The sequence below is a fragment of the Syngnathus scovelli genome, chromosome 11 (genome assembly GCF_024217435.2).
Source record: "Syngnathus scovelli strain Florida chromosome 11, RoL_Ssco_1.2, whole genome shotgun sequence".
In the NCBI taxonomy this organism is placed as follows: Eukaryota; Metazoa; Chordata; class Actinopteri; order Syngnathiformes; family Syngnathidae; genus Syngnathus; species Syngnathus scovelli.
Genome location: NC_090857.1, coordinates 7,852,772 through 7,879,160, shown reverse-complemented (window position 1 = coordinate 7,879,160; position 26,389 = coordinate 7,852,772). Strand labels below are relative to the sequence as shown.

General features: G+C 42.2%; 1 protein-coding gene across 5 annotated transcripts in view; it reads left to right on the top strand.

Annotated features, from left to right (window-relative positions):
• The window catches only part of scn8ab (sodium channel, voltage gated, type VIII, alpha subunit b), a 33,159-nt gene extending 7,770 nt beyond the window's left edge, over window positions 1-25,389 (top strand). The window contains exons 3-28 of one of the 5 annotated variants that reach the window (XM_049734444.1): window positions 3,855-3,973; window positions 4,081-4,170; window positions 4,263-4,391; window positions 4,972-5,063; window positions 7,921-8,142; window positions 8,297-8,360; window positions 8,638-8,779; window positions 8,957-9,163; window positions 9,230-9,511; window positions 9,589-9,945; window positions 11,626-11,758; window positions 11,898-12,136; window positions 12,952-13,125; window positions 13,224-13,580; window positions 13,667-13,840; window positions 14,097-14,390; window positions 15,438-15,555; window positions 15,642-15,796; window positions 16,479-16,652; window positions 17,377-17,499; window positions 18,713-18,997; window positions 19,072-19,125; window positions 19,441-19,578; window positions 19,653-19,757; window positions 19,841-20,111; window positions 20,668-25,389. In XM_049734444.1, the coding sequence (XP_049590401.1) occupies window positions 3,855-3,973; window positions 4,081-4,170; window positions 4,263-4,391; window positions 4,972-5,063; window positions 7,921-8,142; window positions 8,297-8,360; window positions 8,638-8,779; window positions 8,957-9,163; window positions 9,230-9,511; window positions 9,589-9,945; window positions 11,626-11,758; window positions 11,898-12,136; window positions 12,952-13,125; window positions 13,224-13,580; window positions 13,667-13,840; window positions 14,097-14,390; window positions 15,438-15,555; window positions 15,642-15,796; window positions 16,479-16,652; window positions 17,377-17,499; window positions 18,713-18,997; window positions 19,072-19,125; window positions 19,441-19,578; window positions 19,653-19,757; window positions 19,841-20,111; window positions 20,668-21,827 (5,658 nt within the window). In that variant the 3' untranslated portion in view covers window positions 21,828-25,389. Of the gene's footprint in view, window positions 1-3,854; window positions 3,974-4,080; window positions 4,171-4,262; window positions 4,392-4,971; window positions 5,064-5,357; window positions 5,450-7,920; window positions 8,143-8,296; window positions 8,361-8,637; window positions 8,780-8,956; window positions 9,164-9,229; window positions 9,512-9,588; window positions 9,946-11,625; window positions 11,759-11,897; window positions 12,137-12,951; window positions 13,126-13,223; window positions 13,581-13,666; window positions 13,841-14,096; window positions 14,391-15,437; window positions 15,556-15,641; window positions 15,797-16,478; window positions 16,653-17,376; window positions 17,500-18,712; window positions 18,998-19,071; window positions 19,126-19,440; window positions 19,579-19,652; window positions 19,758-19,840; window positions 20,153-20,667 lie in introns of those variants that run through there. The other 4 variants (XM_049734439.2, XM_049734441.2, XM_049734442.2 and 1 more) reach the window with 4 other exon arrangements.
• The last annotated feature ends 1,000 nt before the right edge of the window (window positions 25,390-26,389 follow it).

Sequence of the window (26,389 nt, the reverse complement as noted above, 5' to 3'; positions counted from 1 at the left end):
AAAACAACATTGGCACAAATTGTCCTGACTGTCATGTGCAGTATGACTTCTTCTCCAGCCATTAACTCACATCAAATGCAAAAACTAGAAATGATCAGTTTGCATGTATTCTTCAGTTTTGCTGCGGTTAGCGCTTCTGTTTAAGTCCCGCCTCCCCTTGTTTAACTGTGATTGGCTATCGTTTTCGCCACTGTTTATGCAATCACTGAGCTATCTCTCTGTATGATGGCGCAACAAAAATATACAGCATCATGTAAAATGTCATTTCCCCTTGAGGCATTTAAAATAGTACAATAAATTGGACGAAAACAAAAACGTGGCTTCATGTTAGCACCCACTCCTCTTTTGTTTTCACACCTCCACGGGCGACCATCCCCTACACTTGACCGACAGTTGTCCTATCACATAGCATCACTCTGTTACATTGTGTGTGTGTGTGTGTGTGCGTGCATGTGTGTGTGTGTGTGTGTGTGTGTCACGGTCAGATGCAAGAAACCTGATCACAGCACTCGTGCATCACAAAGAGAGGAAGAGGGGCCATTGGTGAGGAGGAGAAATGCAGCGTTGCAGTTCTTGTTTTCCCCTGTGATGCCTTGTAGACTGGCTGGGCTTTTCAAACCGCCTCATGTGATTAGAACAAGCTGCTCGAGTCATCCGGCAAAAGGACTCGGATGGGATGGATGCGGCAGCGCCTTTTTACTCATGAGCATTTGGATATGCAGAATTAAAACGACGATGGCAACTCACTGCTCGCGTTGCTTCCTGTAAAGGACACAGCTCTTAAAGGGCAGTTTTGGTTTGGTTCGCAGCACATTACTCACGACACATGACAACCAAAAGTCTTTGTCTCTTACTCTCTTTTTTCCGCCACCTCTGTTCTTTTTTCCAGGGTGTAGTAAATTAGAGCAGGGGCCTGGCTTTAGTGCTCTGTCTGAGTCCTCAGTCTCTGATGACACAGCATCCTGCTGCACAGAGTGAGGGAGGGATGGGGTGGTGTGTGTGTGTGTGTGTCTGTGTGTGTGTGACTGTGACTGCGCGCTTGGTGGTTGCTATAAAGAAGGAGGGTGGGGTTTTGCATCAAATTGTTCAGGTAAAGATTTGGAATGATGCATTTCGAGATTATTTGCAGGCATGGCGTAGAGTCAGCCTGAGCGTCAGAAGCATCCATCTCTGCGTTTAAAGCATTCTTGGCCCACCGTGTATTTTTGCGGCTTGCGCCATTGATTTAGGAACCACTGTCAGCTACTCATGACAGCATGGGCGCCACTCCAGCTAATGTCGATGCTTTCCAATACACAATGTTATAATTCTGCAAAGAGGACTCTTGTGTAAGTTCTTTGCACTGTGTTACTCTTTGGTGAAGGTCACTTGACGCTGCAAGTCACGACCAGCTAAACGCACGCAAATTTAAACGGTCGTTTCAAAGAAATATCCACTGATAATAACAGCTAATAGTCGGCTGATTATAAAAGCCTTGGCCCACTTTCCATCCATCTGTCCGTCCGTCTGTCCATCCCTCGGTCCATCCATCCCTCCATCCCACATTTGAGTCGTACCCCCTCCGCAGCTCCTCGGTTTTCCTTTCCGCATCACAACCCCTCACCTCGGCCCCACCTCTTCTCTTCCTTGAGATCTTTCCTGTTGTCCCACCCACCTTGAACGCTTGTTTCCATTCTCCACTCCTGCTTGCTACATTCTGCCACCTAATTATTTGACCGTGGCTTTTTTGATAAATGTCGTCTGACTGCTTTGCCTCAAATCAGGCTAATAAAGATTGCCCTTCTGCAATGTCTTTGTTTGAGGGTACATTCTTTAAATGAGAAGTTCATAATTCATCATTTATAGAACTGCTAAATATTACCCAGAAAGTGTCCATTGTGGAGAGAGATGGGACAAAGCAAGCTTGCGTCATTTTTTTTTTGTGTCTTTAAACTGCACTACGTAGCTTCAGCTTCTTATTAATACAAACATCATTTGATAGCTATTCTTTAAAAAAAAAATACTATATTTTGTTATTATATACTCTTTGCTGTTTTTTCCCAAAAATCACTCAGATTTTGCAGGGTTGTTAAAAACAGCCAATCAGAAATCACTTTAAACAAAATAATAGTCTCTGTATGAATTTTGTGAGTCCAATTTCCACATTCTTGTTGTATTAAACCGAATAATGCATTGTTTAAAAGAAAAACTAGTTTAGTGATGCCAAAGATGCTGACCTTCAGTTCATACGTGGCACGGCATTACTCTTAATTCCATTGGCTGTCACTGTGAGGTAACTTGCTCATTTTTAAATTGCTCATTATTCATATCTCCTTCCATGCACACACTGTATTTGCTTTGTCAGCAAAAGTCTTCTTCTGACCTCTGGGAGACACCACACACACTTGAATTTAGATCATGTGCTTTCATCTTGTGTTGATTGTGTGGTGTATTATTGATATTGTGTGAAGTGTGTATTAAAGGTGAGCACAGAGGTGCAGAGACGTTATAAGTTGTGCCTTTCACTTCAGAGTGAAATTCTGGATTTGGGATTTTGGCTGCATATTAAAACAAAAGTTTTTATTACTACTCTCAGACAGTGCGTCAGAGGATTTTATGGTTTGGCCAGCCTTTGTCGTGTGCGTTAGCGATATAGCTTGAAAATGACAAAATTGATGGCGTGATGTGGCGCATTGTATTTTTAGCACATCCTAACAACTCGCTGTGCTAAATTAGCATTACTGTTGCGGTGCTTTAACCTTTTGAAGAAACAGATTGAACATAAATAGTTCAACATGTTGACGGAAAATATAAGAGCACGCAATCATAATCTATTTATCCTCAATGTCGACTGATTTATATTAGTGCCGTAACGATGAGCTCAAAGAGGAGATAATTATGTATCCCGCTAAGGAGGACAGTTATACTGCCCTCCAGTGGCCAAAGCAGGCAGACCAGATGAGTCACCATTTTATTGCTGTGGTTTAATTCTATATAATTCTTTTTTTATTGTGCAATTACTGTATGTTTATGTAAAGAGCTCCGATTCCGCATGAAAATACACATCACCGATATTTTTTCTTTTGGGTGAGGGCCAAGAAAGCTGATTTGAGTCTTTTGTCTCACATGCGTTTTCGATTGAACTCATCGCTCAAGGCATTGCTGCATTTGTTTATCTAAATAAGTGTATGATAAGGGTCATATGTTTTATCCCGTCGTGTCATATCTCACCCCAAAACATGCGCATGCACACTCACACGCCAGTGCCCAGCTCAACTTGGCCCACTGCCGTTTATGGGTGGGGAGTGGTTGCTGAGAGCATGGAGTCAGCAGATCTGCCACTGATCAATGACAGCATTTGCAGTTCTCTTCCAGTAAAAGCTTTAAACCTGGGCCGAAGAGCCTCATTTGGCAAGCGCAGAGTGGAGCTTCACATGCATCTATCTGTTTGTTGCCTCTGTCATGGTGAAAGCACTGCAGGACTGATGCAAGCAGCACCTCTGTGCTGTGTTTGCGCCGCGTCCTTCGTGAAGGGGAGGGCCATTACATCACACGCTGTTTTCTCACAGCAGCCGGGGTAAGGTAGAAGACAATGTGGAAAGCAAGTAACATTTGGGTAGGAGGGGGGGGGAGGTTCATGAAAAGAATCTCGATTTAATTCATCCATACCCGATATGGACTTGTCATGTGTCTCGTGAGAAGCAGCTCTGTATTTGGTAGGCGAACACAATGCAGCAGAGGCCCATGACTCAGACATAATCTCACCAACCAGTCAGCCAGTCGTTGTTTAAAAAAAAAAGATTTGATCTAAATATTGTAATATATGCCATGTTTCTGCAAATTACCATGTCTCTTTTTTTTCTCTCTTTCTGCAGACATTCATAGTGCTAAACAAGGGGAAAACAATCTTCCGCTTTAGTGCCACGCCCTCCCTGTACATCATCAGCCCTTTTAATATTTTCAGGCGAATAGCAATTAAGATTTTGATACATTCATATCCTTTTAACTTCAAGGTTTGCCGTTGTTTGAAATAAAAACTCTGTGATCAATTACTAGCTCACGGCACGTACAAACATGTATGGATCCTTAACGGCCTCTCACGTTATTCAGCATGATCATCATGTGCACCATTTTGACCAACTGTATATTCATGACATTTAGCGACCCTCCAGAGTGGTCCAAACAAGTGGAGTGAGTATCCCGCTTATTTGCATTTTTATAAAAAAAAAAAAAATACACTAATCTTGTCTCTTTGCAATAACTCTCATATTATATTTTTCCAGGTACACCTTCACTGGTATCTATACATTTGAGTCACTCACAAAAATTGTGGCCAGAGGTTTCGCAATCGATGGATTCACTTTTCTGAGAGATCCATGGAACTGGCTGGATTTCATGGTCATTTCTATGGCGTAAGTATTATGTTGTTATAAAAGACAATTTGAAACTGTGTGGGAGTTTTCAATAGTAACATTTTAGTCATTTGAGTGATGACAAAATCTCCTCAAAAACACTCTGAGCCTTAAAATACTTAATTTATTCTGTTTATGTTTTGTTGCCTCCTTGTTTCAGCTGTATTTGAAGCCAACAACTGCCCGGCAGCGATATGCACCTAAGCAGAGTTAGCATGTTACATAGGTTAGCGATTAAATTGATTGAAATTGACAGCTAATGTTAAAAATATTTGCATCCGTAATGCAACTTACATGACAAACTTCTCATTTGTCATTCAAGTGTTTCACTGTGTTTTATGCATATACATATATGGGCCCGAAATCTGAATTACAGATCCCATAGTACAAAAAATGACAAATCCAATTCGATAAATAGAAAAGTCGTGAATGGAGTGCACTTATGAGGTGCGCAATATTTGATCCCTAAAGGCGTCTTTTCTGGACTTAGTATGTCCACGCGACCAAATGTGATGTGAGAAGTGTGGATCGGGTCTTTTTGGGCCGAGTGCTGAATGCCTGTGTCTGATCCACCTTGCAGGTATATAACAGAGTTTGTAAACCTAGGCAATGTGTCAGCTCTGCGTACGTTCAGGGTTCTGAGGGCTTTGAAAACAATATCGGTTATCCCAGGTAAGAGAGACCAGGTGTTTGTGTGGGCGGGAGGGCGAGTCGCCGGGTTGATGTTAGCTGTGGTTTTGTTTGGGTGCCTATCCTTTCCTCTTTCTCATTCGTCTTCCTCCTCCCGCAAGTTGGACCGGGCCTCTCTATTTCTTTCTTTCACACTGTGGTGTCCCCTCCTGGTCCTCGATGGTGGTGATGCTGTCGTGCTCCTGCACGTCCATGCGTGCGTGCGTGGTGTCGTTCTTGTGTGGTGTGTCGTGTGTCATGGAGTTCTGCTCTTTGTGTCGTCCTACCTCGTTACAGATATATAACAGAGTTTGTGGACCTTGGGAATGTGTCGGCCCTCAGAACGTTCAGGGTTCTCCGAGCATTGAAAACTATTTCTGTCATTCCAGGTGAGACTCCCATTTAAACACTAAGGCTGAGCTTAGCAATTAGCCAGCTTCATGTTCTCATTTTCTTATTTATGAGAAGCGAATGGAACAACTTTTTGATTGCTTTTTTTATTTATTTTTAGCGAATCAAAAATGGTAGTTATACATTTTTGATAGGCTTAGCAGTCTACCGGCAGTCGGAACATTTTTACACCTTTGTGTGATTTCCAATGTTAATCTCGGCTCCAGTGGCCCGGGGATCATTTTTCTGGAGCCGATTTTCCCAGCTATGCCAGTTTTTTGGTTGCTCAATCAAGCATTGGGAGATGATGAGAAATGTTTTGCCCATAACACGCTCTTCCTCTGACCCCATTGCTGTTCCGTTGAAATCTATCTCTTTATTATTATTATTATTATTATTTTTTTTTTAAATCTTCTTTCCAAAGACTTTCCTTGAGACTGCCAAGCCTAATGTGAATGCAGATCAGTGCTGCATGACGCTTGGAGGCACATGCTTTTTACAGGTTTGGCTTTAAGAAGAATTAATTTAGCCATTTACAAGATGCCAAACAATGTCTTTTTTTTTTTTTTTTTTTTGCAGGCTCTTAAAAATTGCCATGACAGATGAGAATAATTCAGCATGAGGCACACACACATACAGTGCATGTATAAAGTTTACACACCCTTTGTTGTAATGCCAAGACTTCAAACCTTTTTCCACCTATAGTGTGACCTGGGGATTGCACAATTCAATTAAAAAAAAATGTAGGGAGTGGAATAAAAATGTGGTTGCACAAGTGTGCACACCCTCTTATAACTGCTGGCTGTGGCCAATCCCACGTATGTCAAATGGGAGTCGGCACACACCTGCTCCCATTTAAAGTGCCTCGTATTAACTCCAAATAAAGTTTTGAGGTTCTAGTAGGCTTTTACTGACTTTAAACAGTGGCAAGTGTGTGCTGACCCTCATTTAATATACATTGAATGTGATTATGTAATTATGAGTATAGATCCAGGTGCCATCACATCATCTCAGATGGAAAGGTCACATTAATGGTGGGAATGGTTTTGAAACATCCCAAAAGATGGCTTTTGAACACACGTGTGTAGACTTTTTATATCCACTGTATGTCACCAGTGCACATAGCACAATCAGCCTCTGCATGAGTGGGAACAGTTAGTGGAAGGCACAGTCCCAATTTGACTTTCTAGACAGATGACACCCAGTGAGTGTCTTCAGCCTTGGCGTTTAAATGACCTGCATGGCACCTTCCATTGCTCCTCCTCGCCTTTCCTCTCTTTCTTGTCTTCACCTCCCCGCTGTGTGCCCCTTGCTGTGATTTTTTTTGAATGAAGCTTATTTTTGTTAACTTGGGATGTTTCCTAACTCGATTTACTGATTTAGCTGTCGCGTTGACTACCGTCAGCTATTCAAATGACATTCATAAGTGGATGATCTTTTTCCTTGCTCACTTTTTAAAGAAACATTAATATGAGGAAAAACTAGACATAACCTGTTCTAAATTCCTGTCTACTGTTATTCGTGTAAAAATATTATGCCTAACGCACACATACAGGGACAGATATTTTCTCGTCATGGAAACATCCCATGTAGCTGCAGTTATTTGTTTTTTGATGTTTTAACCCTAAAAGTAGCTAAATACTATAGTTTGAATGTTTATATACAGTAAATATCCAAAGTGATCACTCTGAATGTATCAGGATCTTTGAGCATGTTTTATTTTGTTCAAAGTTGTTTTCTAGTGTGCACTAAGGATATTGGTAAGGTTAATGATTAAAAAAAAAAAGCCAAAAGGAAAAACTAACTGTAATGAGAAATCCAAAATTATTATTATCAGAGTTGTTGAGAAGTAGGACTGCACGCAGTCACACCGGCATTAAAATATGAAACCTTCAAGCCATCACACCCACAAGCTACATTTTTATTGTTCTGTTTATATTATTTATGGCTAGAAATGAGAGATTTCCACTTTGGATGCCAAATATGTTTCAAAACCACACAGGATTCTTAGCTTTCCTCAATAAACTCCCTGTTGTTGCCCTGCTGCATTCTTGGCTAGCAGCACGTTACTAAAGTGACTAAACAACAACTTGATACATTCATAATGTTCTTGTTACATGATTAAAATCTGGTGAACTTGACAAACAGACGGATTAAAAGTGTTTAATTAAAAAACTCAAAAACCCAAAAGCATAAGGAACCAAAATAATGACATAAGATGGCACTCATATCATTGGCCCTCCCATGGCCCCCCCCCCAAGAAAAAAATCTTAGCTCCGCCTGTGGCTGCGACCATTAATGTGAGAAGAAACGTACAAGTTAGCTTACTTAGATAAAATCCACATCAGTGTTCAGTAGAGCATTTTTCTTCATGTAATTAGTGTGATCTTTTTATTTAATTTTCTTTATATTTTTACGTATGAATACTTGTGCACATGCGTGTATGTGTGTGCTTTTTATTCATTGTCAGGCCTGAAGACTATCGTGGGCGCCCTGATCCAGTCTGTGAAGAAGCTCTCCGACGTGATGATCCTGACCGTCTTCTGCCTCAGCGTCTTTGCTCTGATCGGATTGCAGCTCTTCATGGGGAACCTGCGGCAAAAGTGTGTCTTTTGGCCGGTCAATACCACCAACATGTACCTGCCCAACGGCTCCAAGGGCTTTGACTTTGAGGACTACATCATGAATGAGAGTGAGCCATCTTGATCTTGTTCCTTCATGAAATAATATTGCAATACTGCAATGGCTTATTTATTTTCTCCCTAATTTTATTGTCCAAATTAGGTCACACATACTTTGATTTGTAGCTAATGACGGCATTTTTTATTTTATTTGTCTTCCTACAGCTAACTTCTACTTTTACCCCGGTCAGGGTGATGCACTGTTATGTGGAAATAGTTCGGACTCGGGGTAAGTTTGAGTTACGATATGCAGTTTTAACAAAAGTCAGCCTATCAAAAGAAACTGTTCCCAGCGATTTCAATGTAACTGGTGTTTCTTATTGTTGCGGTGCTTTACAATAGTTTCAAAGTGCACTGTATGTATTTTGCCCCACATTACAAATACTGCAACTCGGTTATTAGAAGAGCTTCGGTTGTCACACTCCAGTCCTCGAGGGCAATTATCCTGCCTGTTTGAGATGTTTCCCTCCTGCAACCTGATTCAAATGATCAGCTTCTCTTTTCAGACGATGTCCTGAAGGGTTTACATGCATGAAAGCCGGGAGGAACCCCAACTACGGTTACACCAGCTTTGACAGCTTCGGATGGGCTTTCCTCACCCTCTTTCGACTAATGACCCAAGACTTCTGGGAGAATCTCTACATGCTGGTAATAAAGAGGGGCTCTGTTTCCGCTCAGCGATGGTGTAAAGATAGTGTCTTCAATTAACCGAAATGTATTTTGGGGGGCCGTGGCTCAGCAAGTTTTAACCTTCATCCCACCCAGAGTCCTCAAGCTGTCAGCTATTCTAATCTTTGAAATCTCTCCATCTGTGTTTTGTGTCAGACTCTGCGAGCGGCAGGCAAGACCTACATGATCTTCTTTGTGCTGGTCATCTTTGTGGGTTCCTTCTATCTTGTCAACCTCATCTTGGCTGTGGTGGCCATGGCCTACGAGGAGCAGAACCAGGCCACCATCGAAGAGGCTGAGCAAAAAGAGGCTGAATTTAAAGCCATGCTGGAGCAGCTCAGAAAGCAGCAGGAAGAAACGCAGGTCGGTACCGTATTTCTTGTACGCATCTGCTGAGATCCCGAGTTTATACGCTTGTCTTCCTTTCAGGCTGCCGCCATGGTGACGTCGGCAGGCACTGTATCGGAGGTCGCGTTGGAGGATGAGGGAGGGGGTCATCTGTCCCGCAGCTCCTCGGAGGTCTCTAAGCTGAGCTCCAAGAGTGCCAAGGAGCGTCGTAATCGCAAGAAGAAATGGCGGCAGAAAGAGCAGGAGAAAGAGAAGGGTGACAGCGAGAAGGTGGTCAAGTCTGAGTCCGATGACGGCAGCAAGAGAAGTACCCTTCGTTTTCCGGGAAGCCGTCTGGGCAGGAAGACCTCCATCATGAACCAGGTGAAGTACCAAGGAAAATATAGAAATACAGCTCGTATAGACTCGCATATTTAAGGACTCCCGTCTTCCCTCTCCAGTCACTCCTGAGCATCCCGGGCTCGCCCTTCATGTCACGCCACAACAGCCGCAGCAGCATCTTCAGCTTCAAAGGCCGCTCCAAGGACATGGGCTCGGAAAACGAGTTTGCCGACGACGAGCACAGTACGGTGGAGGAGAGCGAGGACCGCCGGGGTTCCCTGTTCATCCCTTTCCGCCGGAACAGCTACAGCGGCTACAGCCAAGGCTCGTCACGCATCCACCCGCTGGCGCCTCACTCAGGAGGGAAGAGGAACAGCACCGTGGACTGCAATGGCGTGGTGTCGCTCATCGGCCCGGGGCCTGGCAGACGGCTTCTGCCTGAGGTGAAAATAGATAAGGCAGCCACTGATGACAGTGTAAGGACGTCCGGGGGACAACCGGTACAGTTTAGGCATGATGGTGGCGGCCTCAGTCTCCTCCGCAGCTTCTCCTTCACAACCTCCTTTCCCCTTGGCGATTGCTCCTCTCTCTCTGTAGTTTCTTTTTCTTCCACTTCCAACCTGTGAATCTATTTAATCTCATTGATGGAATGCATTTTTCAGGGTGTCCTCTAATAGACAAAGCATAAACCATATAGAACAGTCTCCCCGGTGATTCATTAGTACATGTACGTCGTGATATACGACCATTTTGGTTGTGTAGTGTTGATATAGTGCCGCGCATCCAGGATGGGCAACAATTGGAATAAGAAAAGATCCTGTTATCATAGAACCCGATTGTCGATATTGAGAGCCAGACTCAGCTGAGCAAGCTGAAGATTGCCGAGCTGTAAATACTATCTTAAGTTCTTAAGGTTGATTAGGTTGTAGATTGGCAACGACCTGTCCCAGTAAGCAATATCTAGCAAGCCCTCATAGTTTCTTCAACAACTTAAACCTTGAGGTTGAGTGAAGGACATAAGAATCAATTCATCAATCATTAAGAATACGATTGTGTAATTGGTTGTGGTAGTTGTTGTTGATGTCCTAAACTAGCAAAAATGGAGTACATTTCTTGGCTGCAACCGCCAAAGGCTCCGTTGATTAATTTTCAACAAATACTACAGGAATTTCTGCATCCGCTATTGCTTATACAATCGTTCATTTGCTGACTTTAGCTAGCTTAGTTGTAGCGTCTTTCCTGGTATGGGTCACGTTAGTTCAAGCTATCCTTCTTTTGATATCTGTCTTTTTAGTACCTTCTTTCCCCTTCTATGCTCCTCTTGTTCCGCGGGCAGTTCCATTACATTTTCTTCAGTTATCCACTGCTGCCAAACCACTGGATGGTGCAAGATTCAATTTGATTCTGAGAATATCCCTCGCTAGCATGATAAGAGCGCCGTTGTATTGTCAGCCAACCTGTTTTTATTTTTACCTCTGTCCGGATGTAGCATGGTACAGCAGCAAATAATGTCTTGAATTCCTCTCTTGACATGACCTGCATGCCGTTGCATGTAGACTGTCAGTATGTCATGCACAGTAAATAATAGCTTCGGGCTTTGAATTAGGATATGTTGAGGTGGTCAGTGCTAAAAAGGTATCATTTGTAGTCACTCGAACAAGCTAGCCTGGCACTCTCGATCGACATCAGTAGTTTACGTTTGAGAGCTGCATCTGTGCTCCTCATCATGCTTGATAAAGTGATAATGATGCATCAGTATGTATCAGGCACTGCAAGCAATTCTTCACCCTACAAATCAAAGTCAATCAATATCATGTTGTCATGACCCACTTTTTATTTTGGAGTCTGAATTAACTTGAATTCATGCGTTTGCATTTTCTGATTATGAGGCGCTAGCTTGTTCAAATTACTTACAAATTTGTACCTTTCATTTAGTAAAGGTTAATTTAAAAATTAATGGGTGAATAAGTGCAAATGTTACACTTTGGCACATGATGTAATCTTGCAAACAAGTAAAATACACAAATTTAAATTAGATTCCTCAAACCAGTTAGGGTTGAGACCAAGTGTTTTTGGCTTCAATTACTGAGGGCATCATCATTTGTTTACGTGAGTTTATTCACAAGTTCCCTTTTTTCTCTCTTTTCTGAGTACAGACCACAGACGTGGAAATTAAGAAGAAGCACTCTGGCTCTCTCATGGTATCAGTGGATCAGCTCAACTCCTCCTTCAAAGGAAAAGACCGCGCCAACAGTCAGATGAGCGTAGTCACCAACACCCTCTTAGATGGTAGATATATAATTTGCTGTGCTACCTTCATGGTAGCCTCATAAAACCACAATTATAATTAAAAGTCAAACATGCATGCGTTTTTAGTTCCTGCGTCTTCTCGCTTTTCAACTCTTCTTCCATCTTTTTAATTTCGCAGAATTGGAGGAATCTCAGAGGAAGTGCCCCCCCTGTTGGTACAAATTCGCCAACACCTTTCTAATCTGGGAGTGCCATCCCAAGTGGCTGAAGCTCAAGCATATCGTCTACTTGATTGTCATGGACCCCTTTGTTGACTTGGCCATCACCATCTGCATTGTCCTCAACACCCTTTTCATGGCCATGGAGCACTACCCAATGACGGAGCACTTTGAGAACGTTCTCTCTGTAGGCAATCTGGTGAGAAGAACCACGTTTTGTATTCCTTCTTAATTTGCTTACCGCCCACTTCGAGAAATATTGCAAGTGTGTCCCTTTTATGCATATGTGCACTTAAGACTGCACATACGTACTGTATATAGGACTTTGATGGGGGCTCATTAAAGATTTAGTTTGCTTTTAATGTAGCCAGTCCGCATTCTCCCCCACTCCCCATCACCTCCACTCATGTCAGGCTCCAATTTCCGTTGTGTCTTGCTTACCTCAACTTCTGCTCCGATGTCTTTGCTATACACCAAGCACTCAGTCTACAGCCTTAAAATAATGAGGGGAAAAAAAACCTCCCTGTGCCTCACAGGCTGAATCTGTCTGTCAGATTGCAGCCTTCTTTTGCCAAATACTGACTCAGTGTCAGTACAGGAAAAAAAAAATAGGTCAGATTGGTAGAGGATGGTGCAGTATGACTCATTGGGTGTTCTCTTCACCACATGTAAAATGTGATTAAGGTTACGAGTATTCATTCTGTCAAGTGTGAGTTCAGTGACAAGTGAACATAGTGTTACATTGCTGTCTTACCTGCTGACTTTTATCAATTCACAAACCATTGTAATCGGGACTCACTTTTTCTTTTGTGCAGAAACTTGGATCTGATTTTTAACCCAAATTGGGTTGTTTTTAAGACAAAATCCAATTTTTTAATAATCATTATATTTTTATAATAATACTTTTTAAAATATTATGATCATTTAAGTGTGCTTTTGACTCTGGGAGTGTATCTTGTACAGCACTACCCATTTCCAATCAAACCAATTTGTTTTTTTCATCTGTATCCTCAGGTTTTCACTGGGATCTTTGCTGGGGAGATGTTTGCCAAACTGGTAGCCATGGATCCCTATTACTACTTTCAGGAAGGATGGAATTGTTTTGATGGTTTCATAGTGACACTGAGTTTAGTGGAGCTGGGACTCCAAGATGTGGAGGGTCTGTCAGTGCTCAGGTCCTTCCGATTGGTAAGTAGAATCTTTTTTCTCCCCCACCACCTCAACAATGCAGCATAATCCAAATATTGAAGTATTTTTTTGTTTTGTTTTTCCCCCATCTCTCATAGTTGAGAGTGTTCAAACTAGCCAAATCATGGCCCACACTCAACATGTTGATCAAGATTATTGGTAATTCAGTGGGGGCGCTGGGTAATCTGACCCTGGTGCTGGCCATCATTGTCTTCATCTTTGCTGTGGTGGGCATGCAACTGTTTGGCAAAAGCTACAAGGACTGTGTGTGCAAGATCGCCAGTGACTGTAAACTGCCTCGCTGGCACATGCATGACTTCTTCCACTCCTTCCTGATTGTATTCAGAGTGTTGTGTGGGGAGTGGATTGAGACCATGTGGGATTGTATGGAGGTGGCAGGACAGACAATGTGCCTCACTGTCTTCATGATGGTCATGGTCATCGGGAACTTGGTGGTAAGTTGAAAAAAACAAAACGTCAGATGATGCCACGTGGAAGCTTTCGAAGGAACGAAACTCACAAAAATTTCAATCCTCCGTAGGTTTTAAATTTATTCTTAGCTTTGTTGCTGAGCTCATTCAGCGCTGACAACCTCGCTGCCACAGATGACGATGGCGAGCCAAACAATCTCCAGCTCGCTGTTGCTCGCATTAAGATCGGCATTGCCTGGTTCAAGGTGCACATGCGTGTCTTTGTCGCCACGGTGCTCAGGAAGGTAAGCAAAATGGCGGCGTACCAAAATCTATCCCTCCCCGCTTCCCCTAATAATTGATGATCAGGATCATCAGTCAGGTTTCAATATTAAGGTTAGCTCAAATGAAATTGTACTGGCACTTAGTAAAAAAAAAAAATCTTTTGTGTATGCTAATTAAATGAAAATCAAAGTGTGTTTAAGAGTTACCGGCTGCCTAAACATGCCTGGCACAGGCAATAATCTATTTTTTTTTTATTTTTGATTTTTTTACTTGAAGCCTGTTGAGGATGAACAAAAACCTCTGGATGAAATGTACGAGAAAAAGCTCAACTGCATTGCCAACCACTCAGTGGACATCAACCGTGAACTGGACTATGCTAAAAACGGCAACGGTACCACCAGCGGCATTGGGAGCAGCGTTGGAAAGTACATGATTGATGAAGACTACATGTCCTTCATCCACAACCCAAACCTGACCGTGTGCGTTCCAATTGCCGTTGGAGAGTCGGACTTTGAAAACCTTAACACTGAGGACTTCAGCAGTGAATCGGATGCGGAGAACAGCAAGGATGTAAGTACGATGGACTAATAGGAGAACTGTCAGCACAGATTTATTTATTTATTAAATTTTATTTATTTATTTATTTATTTATTTATTTATTTATTTGTTTATTTGTTTGTTTGATTTGTGCACTGTGGAACATTCTAAATCGATACAGTTCTGTTGCGGTCCAATTTAGTTTTCCTTTTTGTTGTTGTCTTTTGAAGCTCAAATAACCCGCCTCACTCATCTAATTTTTAAGCATAAGTAAGTCTTAATTTTACCAGCGTGAGACCCAACATGACTTCATCCTCATATTAGCAAAGTCTGACCAACATGTGTGATAAATACCCTTTAATAACAGTTACAGTTGACTGTGACATATCTCCTCATTAAGTTTTATGAAGTTTAACTCAAAGCCTAAGAAGTAGGTGGGTGGTGTCTTTGTCTCGGCCTCGTTTAAAGAAGCTAATGGCGCACTCTGTTATAACACCTACACCAGGTTTATGTTCCAGCGGGTTCCCTGAACCTACCTTACATTAGTTCTCAGGCGAAGGATACACTGCAGGAAGCGACGGCGTACAAAACTACCACCAACCAATCAGAAAAGCAACGACTCATCCGGATGTTTGGAGAGAAAGTGAGATGAGAGCGAGCGCAGGAGCAAATTTAAATGCAGCTTTTTCAGATGACATAGCTCAGGATCACTTGCTCATAAGTTGAATTCACAAACATGTAAACTTTGACGTTGGGTCTATGCTAGTTTTTAATTTCAAATCTCTCGAGAAAATTGAGATAAATGTATTTTGTCCATACCTTCAACTCAATTCAAACAAAAATCTGTTCACCCCCTCGGGATATTATTTATGAATGCATAACAATAGCAGCATTAAAGCATACGTTTAATTGCTTCCTTTTGATTATATGCTAAAAGCTGCAGGGGAAGGGAGTCATAGCGAGGATGAATCACTTTAGTATACATTACGATAACACTTACATCATCGCGGTCGTAAATCTAGTGATTCGTACAAACACATATTGGCCTTATTTAAACGAGCGTTTGGGCTTGTCTTCTAGCTGGATGATACCAGTTCATCTGAGGGCAGCACAATAGACATTAAGCCTGACGTGGAGGAGGTGGCAGTGGTGGAGGTTGTGGAGGAGTACCTTGACCCAGAGGCCTGCTGGACAGATGGTACGTGGTACGAGCACCATCAGCAAGATTGATTGCCCATTCCGAGAACTCACATTACATCGTTGGCCTACTGATCTGTCATGCAGAATGCGTGGCCAAATACAAATGCTGTGATGTTCCCATCACTCACGGCTGGGGGAAGCACTGGTGGTTCCTGAGGAAGACCTGCTACCTGATAGTGGAACACAACTGGTTCGAAACACTCATCATCTTCATGATCTTACTTAGCAGTGGAGCCCTGGTAAGATAACTGTGCTTCCTAACCGTTTTTTTTAAACTGCAAATGCCGCTTTAAATAATGCTAACCTGTTGAGCAGAGCCAACTGCTCTCATTAGATTAAAAGAAAATCATCCTTGATATGCGACGTACAAGGAAGACCAGCACCTGCTTTTCTTCCGCAGCTGCTTCTTATGCCGTATGACTGTTGCTAATGGAAAGCCGAGCGCTTTAATGCACCAACCTTTCATCCGACAAAATCCAGCTTAGCGTTGCAGCTTTTCCGGAGCGAGGGAGGCCTGTGGCCAAATGAAAACACTTAAATGCTGCCGAATGTGCGAAAGAAACGGCGTAAACTTGGCCTTCCTTCCTCTTTCTCTGTAATATGCAACAAACCCACCGTGGGGATGTAAACAAACTTTCCAACTATCTATTTTGAATTAATGCAATGGTTTAGACCACCGGTGTTGAACTCAAGGTCCGGGGGCCAAATACGGCCCGATACGTCATTTTAGGTGGCCTGCAAAGGCAAATCACGTGTCTGGAAATAGAAATAGATAGATATTGCAATGAATCCCACTTTCAAAATAAATTATAAAATGGTTGAACTTTTTATTACTGGATTCTGTTGTGTTTAAGTGACAATATGAATGGTCTTCCATTTTGGTTGAAGTCATTAATGGCTAAAGTCTTTGCTTCTTTGTAGGCCTTTGAGGATGTCTACATTGAGCAAAGGAAGACCATCCGTATTATTCTGGAGTACGCCGATCGGGTTTTCACCTACATTTTCATTCTGGAGATGTTGCTCAAATGGGTGGCTTATGGTTTTGTCAAGTACTTCACTAACGCCTGGTGCTGGTTGGACTTCTTTATTGTGGATGTAAGTACATTTGTCTTCTACTTACACAAACCAACAATGTATGTTTTGAATATTTCTTTGGAAGCTGGCTCTGTCACCCCAAAATATTTTCAATCGTGTCATCGCAGGAAGGGTTGCTCTGGTTTCATGCAACACTCTGCTCTAACGTCTTCTCTCTCACAAACAGGTTTGCACTTTAAGTTAAGCGTGACTCTTGTTTGAGGGCCCGCGGTAAGGCTTTTGTTGCTGCGACTCTCACAGGTTCTCCCGTCCCCACCCTGACACTCCTCAATCTTCTGCATTCTTCTGTTTGTCCTCTTTTAAGTGAGATATAGCAACTGTATTGTTTTTGTACTCGTCTATATGTTATCGTGCCATATTGGTTGGGTGTCTGTGACAACATCCCCCCCGCCCCCTTCCCCCTTTCCTCAGATTATTTTCCCTTCGTTGGACTCTTTTCTCCCGCTCACTGTGCCAACCACAAGTTTCTTTCCAGGTGTGCTGTCGAGCCGGTCGTCGCTCGACTCGCTTGCCAAACTACAGCCAAAACAGACAGAAGTAAACAAGACAAAACGACGACGATTATACGATTCACGATACACAGAAGCTGCAGTTCCTCATTTGATGTTGTGACAATTCCAAGATGAGTAGGGCCTGACCTTCTCCCTCTGTCCCCTCTAACCATGTGGGTCCTCTCTTCCTTTGCTTCTGTCCCCTGTCTGTCCCTCTGTCCCTATCTGTGTAGGTGTCTATAGTCAGCCTTATAGCTAATGCCTTGGGCTTCTCCGATCTCGGCCCGATTAAGTCACTCAGGACACTGAGGGCCTTGCGACCCCTCAGGGCCCTGTCACGTTTTGAAGGGATGAGGGTAAGGCCCAAGATGCGTACCAGGCAGCTGCTGCTTCTGCATGCCGATTAACGACAAAAGGATTTTTAAAAAATGACATGGATCGAATTGTAAAAATGTTTTGTTTATTTGCATGGATGCAGATCATCTCCAATGGTCAAAACACGAGGATCCTCAAACTGGCTTGTGCATGAACTTGGTTGCTGCTCCCCAAAAATATGACACGGCAATTCTCGGTCAATTGTTTTGATAGCTGCTCTGAGCCTGATTCAGTTATGAAAGGCGGCTTGTCACATTCTCGTTGGTGCCAAAGGGAAAGCAAATGTGTTAGGCTCAGAAGCTTCTGCCTGTCGCGCCGTCACAAAATGTGCTGTTCACTGATCTTATGGCAGTTTGGCTTTGGTATTGTCACACTGGAAGACCACCAAACTTCTGGTTGCATATGCTCCCCTCTCCCACACATCCGTGCTCGCCATCCATCTGTTGGATGCGTCGTCTCATGTTTGACAAGCTCTTGGTTTTTTTTCTTTTCTTCTTCTCATATCTTGCATTCATATAATTCACAAGGAATATTAGGGCAACATTGAAATGACAGAAGGAAAATTAGGAGAAGAAAGTTGTTACCAGGATAGATTTTTAATGCGAGTGCAAAAAATGCTGGAATATTGCAAGTATAAAAGAATGAATATTTTAATCATATAAGATCATTAAATATTTATTAAGAATTTTTTTCTGAAGAGTTCTTAAGACTTTTTGTGCACAATAAATGTATCATTTTTATTTTTATGACATAACATTGACTATACAATTTTTTGACAAACTTATAAGCCATTTTCGGAGTGAGGCACATGACATAAAATCACATCTCATATTAGAAGTCTTTCTTCTAAACTTTGGACTTTATTCTCAAATAATTACAACTTTCTTCTCTAACATGGTGTTGTTTTGTGCGGCCCTAATTCTCCTTTGTGGTGTCATCACACAACCTGTCAATTAAAATGCACATTCCAATAGAATAATGGCAATTGAGAAAATAATTTGTCGGTACTTGTATGTACAAATAAAATGCAGTTTGCAAAAATCTACCTTCTATTTGATTATCTTATTAGGCTTAGACAGTTTTCTTGAGGAGAGAGCGAATGTGCATTTCAGTTTCTGATTGTGTTGATGTCAATGTTTTTTGTTATGTTGGTCAAAACAAGCCACATGTGATTTGAGCATTTATTCTCTTCAGGTTGTGGTGAACGCCTTGGTCGGGGCCATTCCTTCCATTATGAACGTGCTGCTGGTGTGTCTCATCTTCTGGCTCATCTTCAGCATCATGGGTGTGAACCTGTTTGCTGGGAAGTACTACTACTGCTTCAATGACACAGAAGAGTACACGTTCCATCCCAACGAGGTTAACAACCGAACGGAGTGTTTTGCTCTCATCAATGATAACCACACGGAAGTCAGGTGGAAAAATGTCAAGATCAACTTTGATAATGTGGGGGCAGGCTACCTGGCGCTCCTGCAAGTGGTAAGGAGCGTTTTCGACGCGTCGTCCCGCTTGACGCAAAGTGTTTTCTCACATGTTGTGTCTCAACCTTGTAGGCAACATTTAAAGGCTGGATGGACATTATGTATGCGGCGATTGATTCTCGAAAGGTAGGGCTGATTTTTTTTTTAATTATGTGTAGTACTTTTGATTTTGTTTTGATTTGTATGCTTTTTAAATCCACTTGAAGTTTTAAAACAGGTTAGTATTTTTTTCTGATAATGCTTTGTTTTGAATTTGAAATTGAATTTGAAATTTAAAAGACTTTTTTTAAATATGAAATTTAGTTAGTTTTTTATAAAAAGCACTCATTTTTATTTTATTTCCTTTACAAAAATATTTTTAAAAATTTAGTTTTGCTTAATTTGTTTTTAATTATAGTTATAGTTGTAATTATAGTTACCCTGTTACATGCTCTTTTCCAGGTGGAGGATCAGCCGCTGTATGAAGACAATTTATACATGTACATCTACTTTGTCATCTTCATTATCTTTGGTTCTTTCTTCACCCTAAACCTCTTCATTGGTGTCATCATTGATAACTTCAACCAGCAAAAGAAAAAGATAAGTTTGATTTTCCTTGCTTTTTGAGGGACGTCTACTCGACGATTGTAACCATTTTGCTTTTGATCCTTTACTTTGGAGGTCAGGATATATTCATGACGGAAGAACAGAAGAAATACTACAATGCTATGAAGAAACTTGGCTCAAAGAAACCGCAAAAGCCTATACCCAGACCACAGGTAAATCTTTTTTTTTTTTTTTTTTTTTTTTTTAAATGAATGAAAGTGTCATCATTGTAAAACATTTTTTCTCTCCCTCTCAGAACAAAATCCAGGGCATGGTGTTTGACTTTGTGACCCAGCAAGTGTTTGACATCTCCATCATGATCCTCATCTGCCTCAACATGGTCACCATGATGGTGGAGACAGACGACCAGTCAAAAGAGACAGAAGACGTGCTCTACTGGGTCAACTTCATCTTCATCGTTGTCTTCACCGGCGAGTTTTTACTAAAGCTCTTTGCGCTGCGTCACTACTACTTCACCAACGGCTGGAACATCTTTGACGTGGTGGTGGTCATCCTCTCTATCGTGGGCAAGTATTCACAAGTGTTCTTATGAAGTATTTTGATTGGAATTTGTCAAATAGACTTTTACATTCTATGCTTTTAAGAGTCACTCTTATTGTACGTTTAGTACTGAACAGTGGATAAAAATATATTACTTATGTATGGCCTCCTCTCAAATCAATATTGAATAAACCCCCCCCCCCCCCCCCCCCCCCCGGTCAATATATGAGAAACAATATGCACAAACCTGTTACAGTACTTATAAGAAATATGGTGTTCCGCAGGGGTCAATCTGACGACCTTTGATACTTTTGGTGGTGATACCATTACACAAATGAAGATGAATCTCAATAAATGGCATTTGGTTAAATGTCATTCTTAATAATGTCAACTGATAGAAGATACAGTTTGAAGTTGCTCTGGATTGTTTTTAGGCATTCAGTACCAAATCATTGGTTTGCTGAGAAACACCTGCTGCCCCAGGGAGAGCACTGTGATTTTACAATTGAAGGACGTTCGAGTGCTGTTTCGAATGAGTTCCTATTATGATGCCTCTCTGATTTTTGATCTCTTCATTTGTAGGAATGTTCCTCGCCGACTTGATCGAGAAGTACTTTGTGTCGCCGACGCTGTTCAGGGTGATTCGACTGGCTCGTATCGGCCGAATCCTGCGCCTCATCAAGGGCGCCAAAGGCATCAGAACTCTACTCTTCGCCCTGATGATGTCACTCCCGGCCTTGTTCAACATCGGCCTGCTGCTTTTCCTGGTCATGTTCATTTTCTCCATCTTCGGCATGTCCAACTTTGGCTACGTAAAACACGGGGCCGGAATCGACGACATGTACAACTTCGAGACCTTTGGCAACAGCATGATCATCTTGTTTATGATCACCACGTCAGCTGGCTGGGACGGCCTACTGCTGCCCATTCTGAACTACCCTCCGGACTGCGACCCCTTGCTGGAGAATTCCGGCACTCCTTCCACCGGAGACTGCGGCAACCCATCTGTGGGCATCTTCTTCTTTGTTATGTACATCATCATTTCTTTCCTAATTGTGGTCAACATGTACATCGCCATCATTCTGGAGAACTTCAGCGTGGCCACGGAGGAGAGCGCTGACCCACTCAGCGAGGATGACTTTGAGACCTTCTATGAGATATGGGAGAAGTTTGACCCCACTGCCTCCCAGTTCATCACCTACGCCAAGCTTTCCGACTTTGCGGACGCACTTGAACACCCGCTGCGAGTCCCCAAGCCCAACACCATTGAACTCATCGCTATGGACATGCCGATGGTGAGCGGGGACCGCATACACTGCCTGGACATCCTGTTTGCCTTCACCAAACGCGTGCTAGGCGACAGCGGTGAGTTGGACATGTTGAGGCAACAAATGGAGGAGCGATTCGTGGCGGCCAATCCTTCCAAGGTCTCTTATGAGCCCATCACCACCACTCTGAGGCGTAAGCAGGAGGACGTGTCTGCCCGAATCATCCAACGGGCCTACCGAGTCTACTTGGCGAGGCGGGGTTTCGTTTGCAAGCGGGTCCCGACCAACAACAGAGTGGAGAACGGCGGGAACAATCAGGAACAAGAGAAGGAGGCCACGCCCTCCACCGCCTCCCTGCCCTCGTACGATAGCGTCACCAAACCCGACAAGGAGAAGGAGGACGACAACGAGGGCAAGGGAGGGAGGAACGAGAGAGGAAGAAACCAAAAAGACGTCAGGGAATCCAAATGTTAAGGCGATGGGATAATAATAATCACGCTATTAACACCACAAATTATAACAACACCAGGAAACTCACACCCGCACGGATGTACAGATTATTTCATTTGCAAGTCAGAAAAGATTCAGTGTTTTTCGTTCCAGCCTTCAGAGGGAAGCGCTCACACTGTCGACGACGGCTCGAAGGCTCTCGAACTCCTCTCATAATCAGCTGGGACATCATTGTATCTCGATGAGTCACGTCCACGGGGGAGACAAGGAGCTTCAAACGGAGGACTTCACAGATTCCAAAAGAAGACGACGGCCTTTCGGGAAAGATAGGGAAACTCTTGCCAGAGTTGCACTGCGCAAGGACTGAAACGTCTCTGAGAGCAAAATGAGAGAAAGACAAATAATAGAGCGCATCGGGAGTATTTTGGTGTTATTCAAGCTAGAAAGTGTTGATGTGAGCAGCAAAAATGCAAACCGATATAAAAGGAACACTATTTAGCATTTTGCCCATGCCACTTAACTCCCATTATTTATATAGCCACGTCCGAATGTTGTTTTTTTTCCCTTCTCCTTCTTCTTCTTCTTCTTCTTCTTCTTCTGTTGGAACATGGGCTTTCACACTAATTTGTTCAGGGTTTGTTTATTACGGGGGTGAACTCAGGCCAAGGGCTTCCGTACATTTACTCCGAACGGTTTCCAAAACAAAAACATAGGTAATTGTGCTTGTTCAATGCATAGAAATGATTTGCATGATGGCATGTTTTTGACCAGAACTCTTGCATGAACTTTTCATAGTCCACAAGACACTAACACTGCGGTGGCGCGATAACGAGGGTCGATCATCCCCCAAACGGAAACCTTGTCCCTCACTCCAGACATTACAATTGTTGCCTCTATAAATAGAAGAATGGAAAATGCTGGTATATTAAAACACACACACACACACACATTAGTGGATTGCAGTTGTAATGTGAATATGGATCTGCTGCTCTCAAAGATGTAGAAAGAAAAATGAAGGACGTAATGTCAGAAAATCAGAAGCTTATATTTAACGTTTCTATGCACCTATGTAATGCTCCATTTGCTTTTATTGTTTGTAGTGGTCAGTGGGGATTTTACAAGTAAGGCCTTTTTTTTTTTTTTTTTTTTTTTTTTTTTTGGTGATGCATTTCTTTTCTGAAAGGGCTGAGAGGAGATCTTGAGCTTATTCACGTAAGTGTGCGCGTGTGTGCGTTTTTCCCCTTCTTGTTTCTCCCGTTTTATAAGCCTCGTTTAAGAAAACGTCGAGGGGAACATGTTTGTCTGATTTCAGTTGAGTAATGAGAAAGGTAAGCATTGGAGTGTGTGAAGAAGCCAAAGAGATCTGCCTTGTTGTTCTTCATCGGTGAAAGGGGGTTTGTGACTAAATGTCTATTTTCTTTTTGGATTACGGTATTTTATTTCACTCTCAACAGAGACCCGAGAATTGTATGCAATGCTTGGAAAAAAAGGAAAAAAAAAATCCTCCCGTTTTTCTCAGGAGATATTATACTCGTTGAGCTCTGCTACACAATGCAAGTGAATGTGACGGCCGCATTTATTAAATCACATTTTACGCCTTTGTGTTTAATGCCATGATGTTGATGATGATGATGACGGGAAACGATCTCAGCCGGCCGCCTTGTTTCAGTGAGAGTCATGGTCCGTTTTGTTGTAGAACTTCCTGCTTATGACACGTAGACTTATAGAAGCATGAAACAGGCCCATTGTTTTGCTCTCGCTTGCAAAGGTGTTGCTTCAATTGGTAGTGGGTTGCATTTAGATGGAAATCATTCAATCCAATTCTTCGTTCATGTTAGCTCCATTCACCCCAGTCCGACCTGGCAGGTGATGTCACTGATTTTTACAACATAGGCTCCGACCCTCTCCGCGCCGCATTCAATACCAAATAACGACCAGAGCACCGGACGCATCTCACGGTGCTGTGAGCACACGTGCCGCACCAGAGCTTTAGCACTGTGCAGTGATGTCACTTCCTGTTTCTTGATAGTTAACCCGAGTCCTGCAAATAGTCCACTTTCTGCATGAGCGCTCCAGAATCAGTGTGGGTGTTGACCAAATTAAACCATGAATGATAAACAGAAAGATTCTCCGTACGTCGTCATGTATTTAAAAAGTATTCCATTCCCAAAAGTGGATTTGTTTGAAAGCAGAAAAAAACAAAAAAAAAAAAAACAAGTGTAAGCTTAGTTCTGAAGCTAAAAATGAACTTTCATAAGAACCTAATGTAATATTTTACTTTAATGGCATGAGTAGTTTTTTTTTGTAAATACTGGACTACGTCAAAAAAAACTACAGCTATTAATCTTTACACTTAAATATAAATAAGCATAAATAGAATGGCTTCCAGCTTCTGCCCCGTCACACTTGTTAGGCTGTGACATGTCAGACTAGACTTTTTTTACTCACTTTTCACAGAAAAAAGGGATCAAGGGAAAATAATCTATATTGCAAATCAATACCTTCATACACAGAGCTATATTGCAAATATATGTGTGTGTACATATATATATATATATATATATATATATATATATATATATATATATATATATATATATATATATATATATATGAACAGTTTATGTGATGCACCTCACCTGTCCATTTTTTTTTTTTTCTTCACGTGATCAATGGAGCTTTCTTTGTGTGTATCAATAATGGGTCAATAACAAAAATTCTGTCCCAGCCAGCACCCAAAGGTGCCAGCGCATACTGCATGCTGTTGCACTGGCTGCTTGCTGAGAATCCAGGAGCCTGCCTTGGTGGGAGGATTGCACTAACCAGCATACCCTTTTCATTTTGTACATTTTCAACAATGTTTTGCCGCTTTTTTTTTCCACATTCTTAACGCTGGCATCACGTGCGTGTGAAGTGTTTGAGCATTACAACCCACCGCCATGTTTGTCACACTCACATCACCTCCATGGCGATATGTGTAAAGGCCCAAGGGTTAGTCAGTCATCTTAGTTGCCTGTGTGTTTGTTTCTGGTGCAATATCTCTAAACGGCACGTGCCTTTTTAGCTTTCTAGTTAGTCTCGCAGCACAGTCGGCGACGCGGAGCTCCAAAACTACCAGGAGGGAATCAAAACAGAGCATGATAGTTGCAATGTACCGAGTCCAAATGAACTTGTATATTGTTAACTCACCATGTAGTCTGGACTAACTTCATATTGTAGAATCATAAAATATGACAAGTTCTCTCTCCTCTTTCTCGCTTTCACTCTTGATCGTTCTCCCCTATGTTCTGTTTACGAGCTTTTGAGTTGCCTTCTGTTTTGCAGGTTTCTGTCATTTTCAAATGTTGGATCTTCACGATATGGACCGTATTTTTGATTTAGCATGACTGGGATGATTTGCTGAAAATAGGCTGACTGGGTGGGGTGGGGGGGGCAATTTTTGAATGTCATTATCTCTTGCCACTAATGCAGCCAGGGAGAGGAACATGTTGCACAACCACAAGACAATTCAGTGAGAATCAGTGAAAGAATGTCTTCATTTGAGCACGAATCTATTTCCAAACAATAAAGCAGCCTTCCAGTTAGACTTGTGACTAGTGTCGTTTTTTTTGGGGGGGTGCCGATGTCGAATTTGTTGCTGCTTAAATTTATGAAATGCCGTTGAATCAACCACCAAAATGGCTGAGTGGTAAGATGTGCATGCAAGAGAAAGAGAGAGCGGGCGAGGGAGGGAGAGACTGAGGGAAGGCGTGGGGCTGAACAGAGGCAGCACTGCAGTGCAGATGTATGAATGCAGTGGCCCGGGCTGAATCAGCAGCCTCACACTGTACTGTGCTTCCGTGCGTGCGTGCTCTCTTTAACGCTCCCTTCCTCCCACGGCAAGCAGAGGGAACTGCTGGTCAAGATGATGGGGCGGAAAAATGGTACAGAAATGTATACAAAGAATCTGTATGTGGCTATGGACATAAGATGCACACCTACATGTCTGCAGATTACTGTAAAATTGTGGACATGATTATGAGAGGGCTTGACTGAGAGGAGGAAATGTGTCCTACATTTACAGTAGCCTGCAACAGAGATGAAATTTTATTAATTCATTAGCAACAGTCCATTGTATTGATTTCACAGCATGGGTTTTGGCAGCCCAGTTTCAAGTGAGTACGAAACGTTTTTTATTTTGTCCAAACATCTTTAATCTCCTATGTGTTGCCATGTTATTGTCATCTGCAAAAGAAAGTAAAAAATAAGCTTGTTTACCTGCAGGTTGAGTAAAAGCATCTGCTGTGGCTGAAGCCAAATTGTGGAAAGGATTTTACTTTCTGGACCAGCATCTCCACCTCCATTTTTCTGAAACAAGAAAGAAAGAAGTCGAGTTAATTTTATTTATATAGCCCTAAATCACAAGCAGTCTCAAAGGGTTTCACATATACAAAACAAAGTGACAATTATTCTCAAAGCTGATCTTAAGCTCCCAAGAGGGCAAGGAAAAACAAAAAAAAAAACGACTAAAAGAAAGAAATAGTCGTATCGTTTATATATTATTATTATATATTGTATATTTCTGACACGTAACCGGTCCGTGGTGC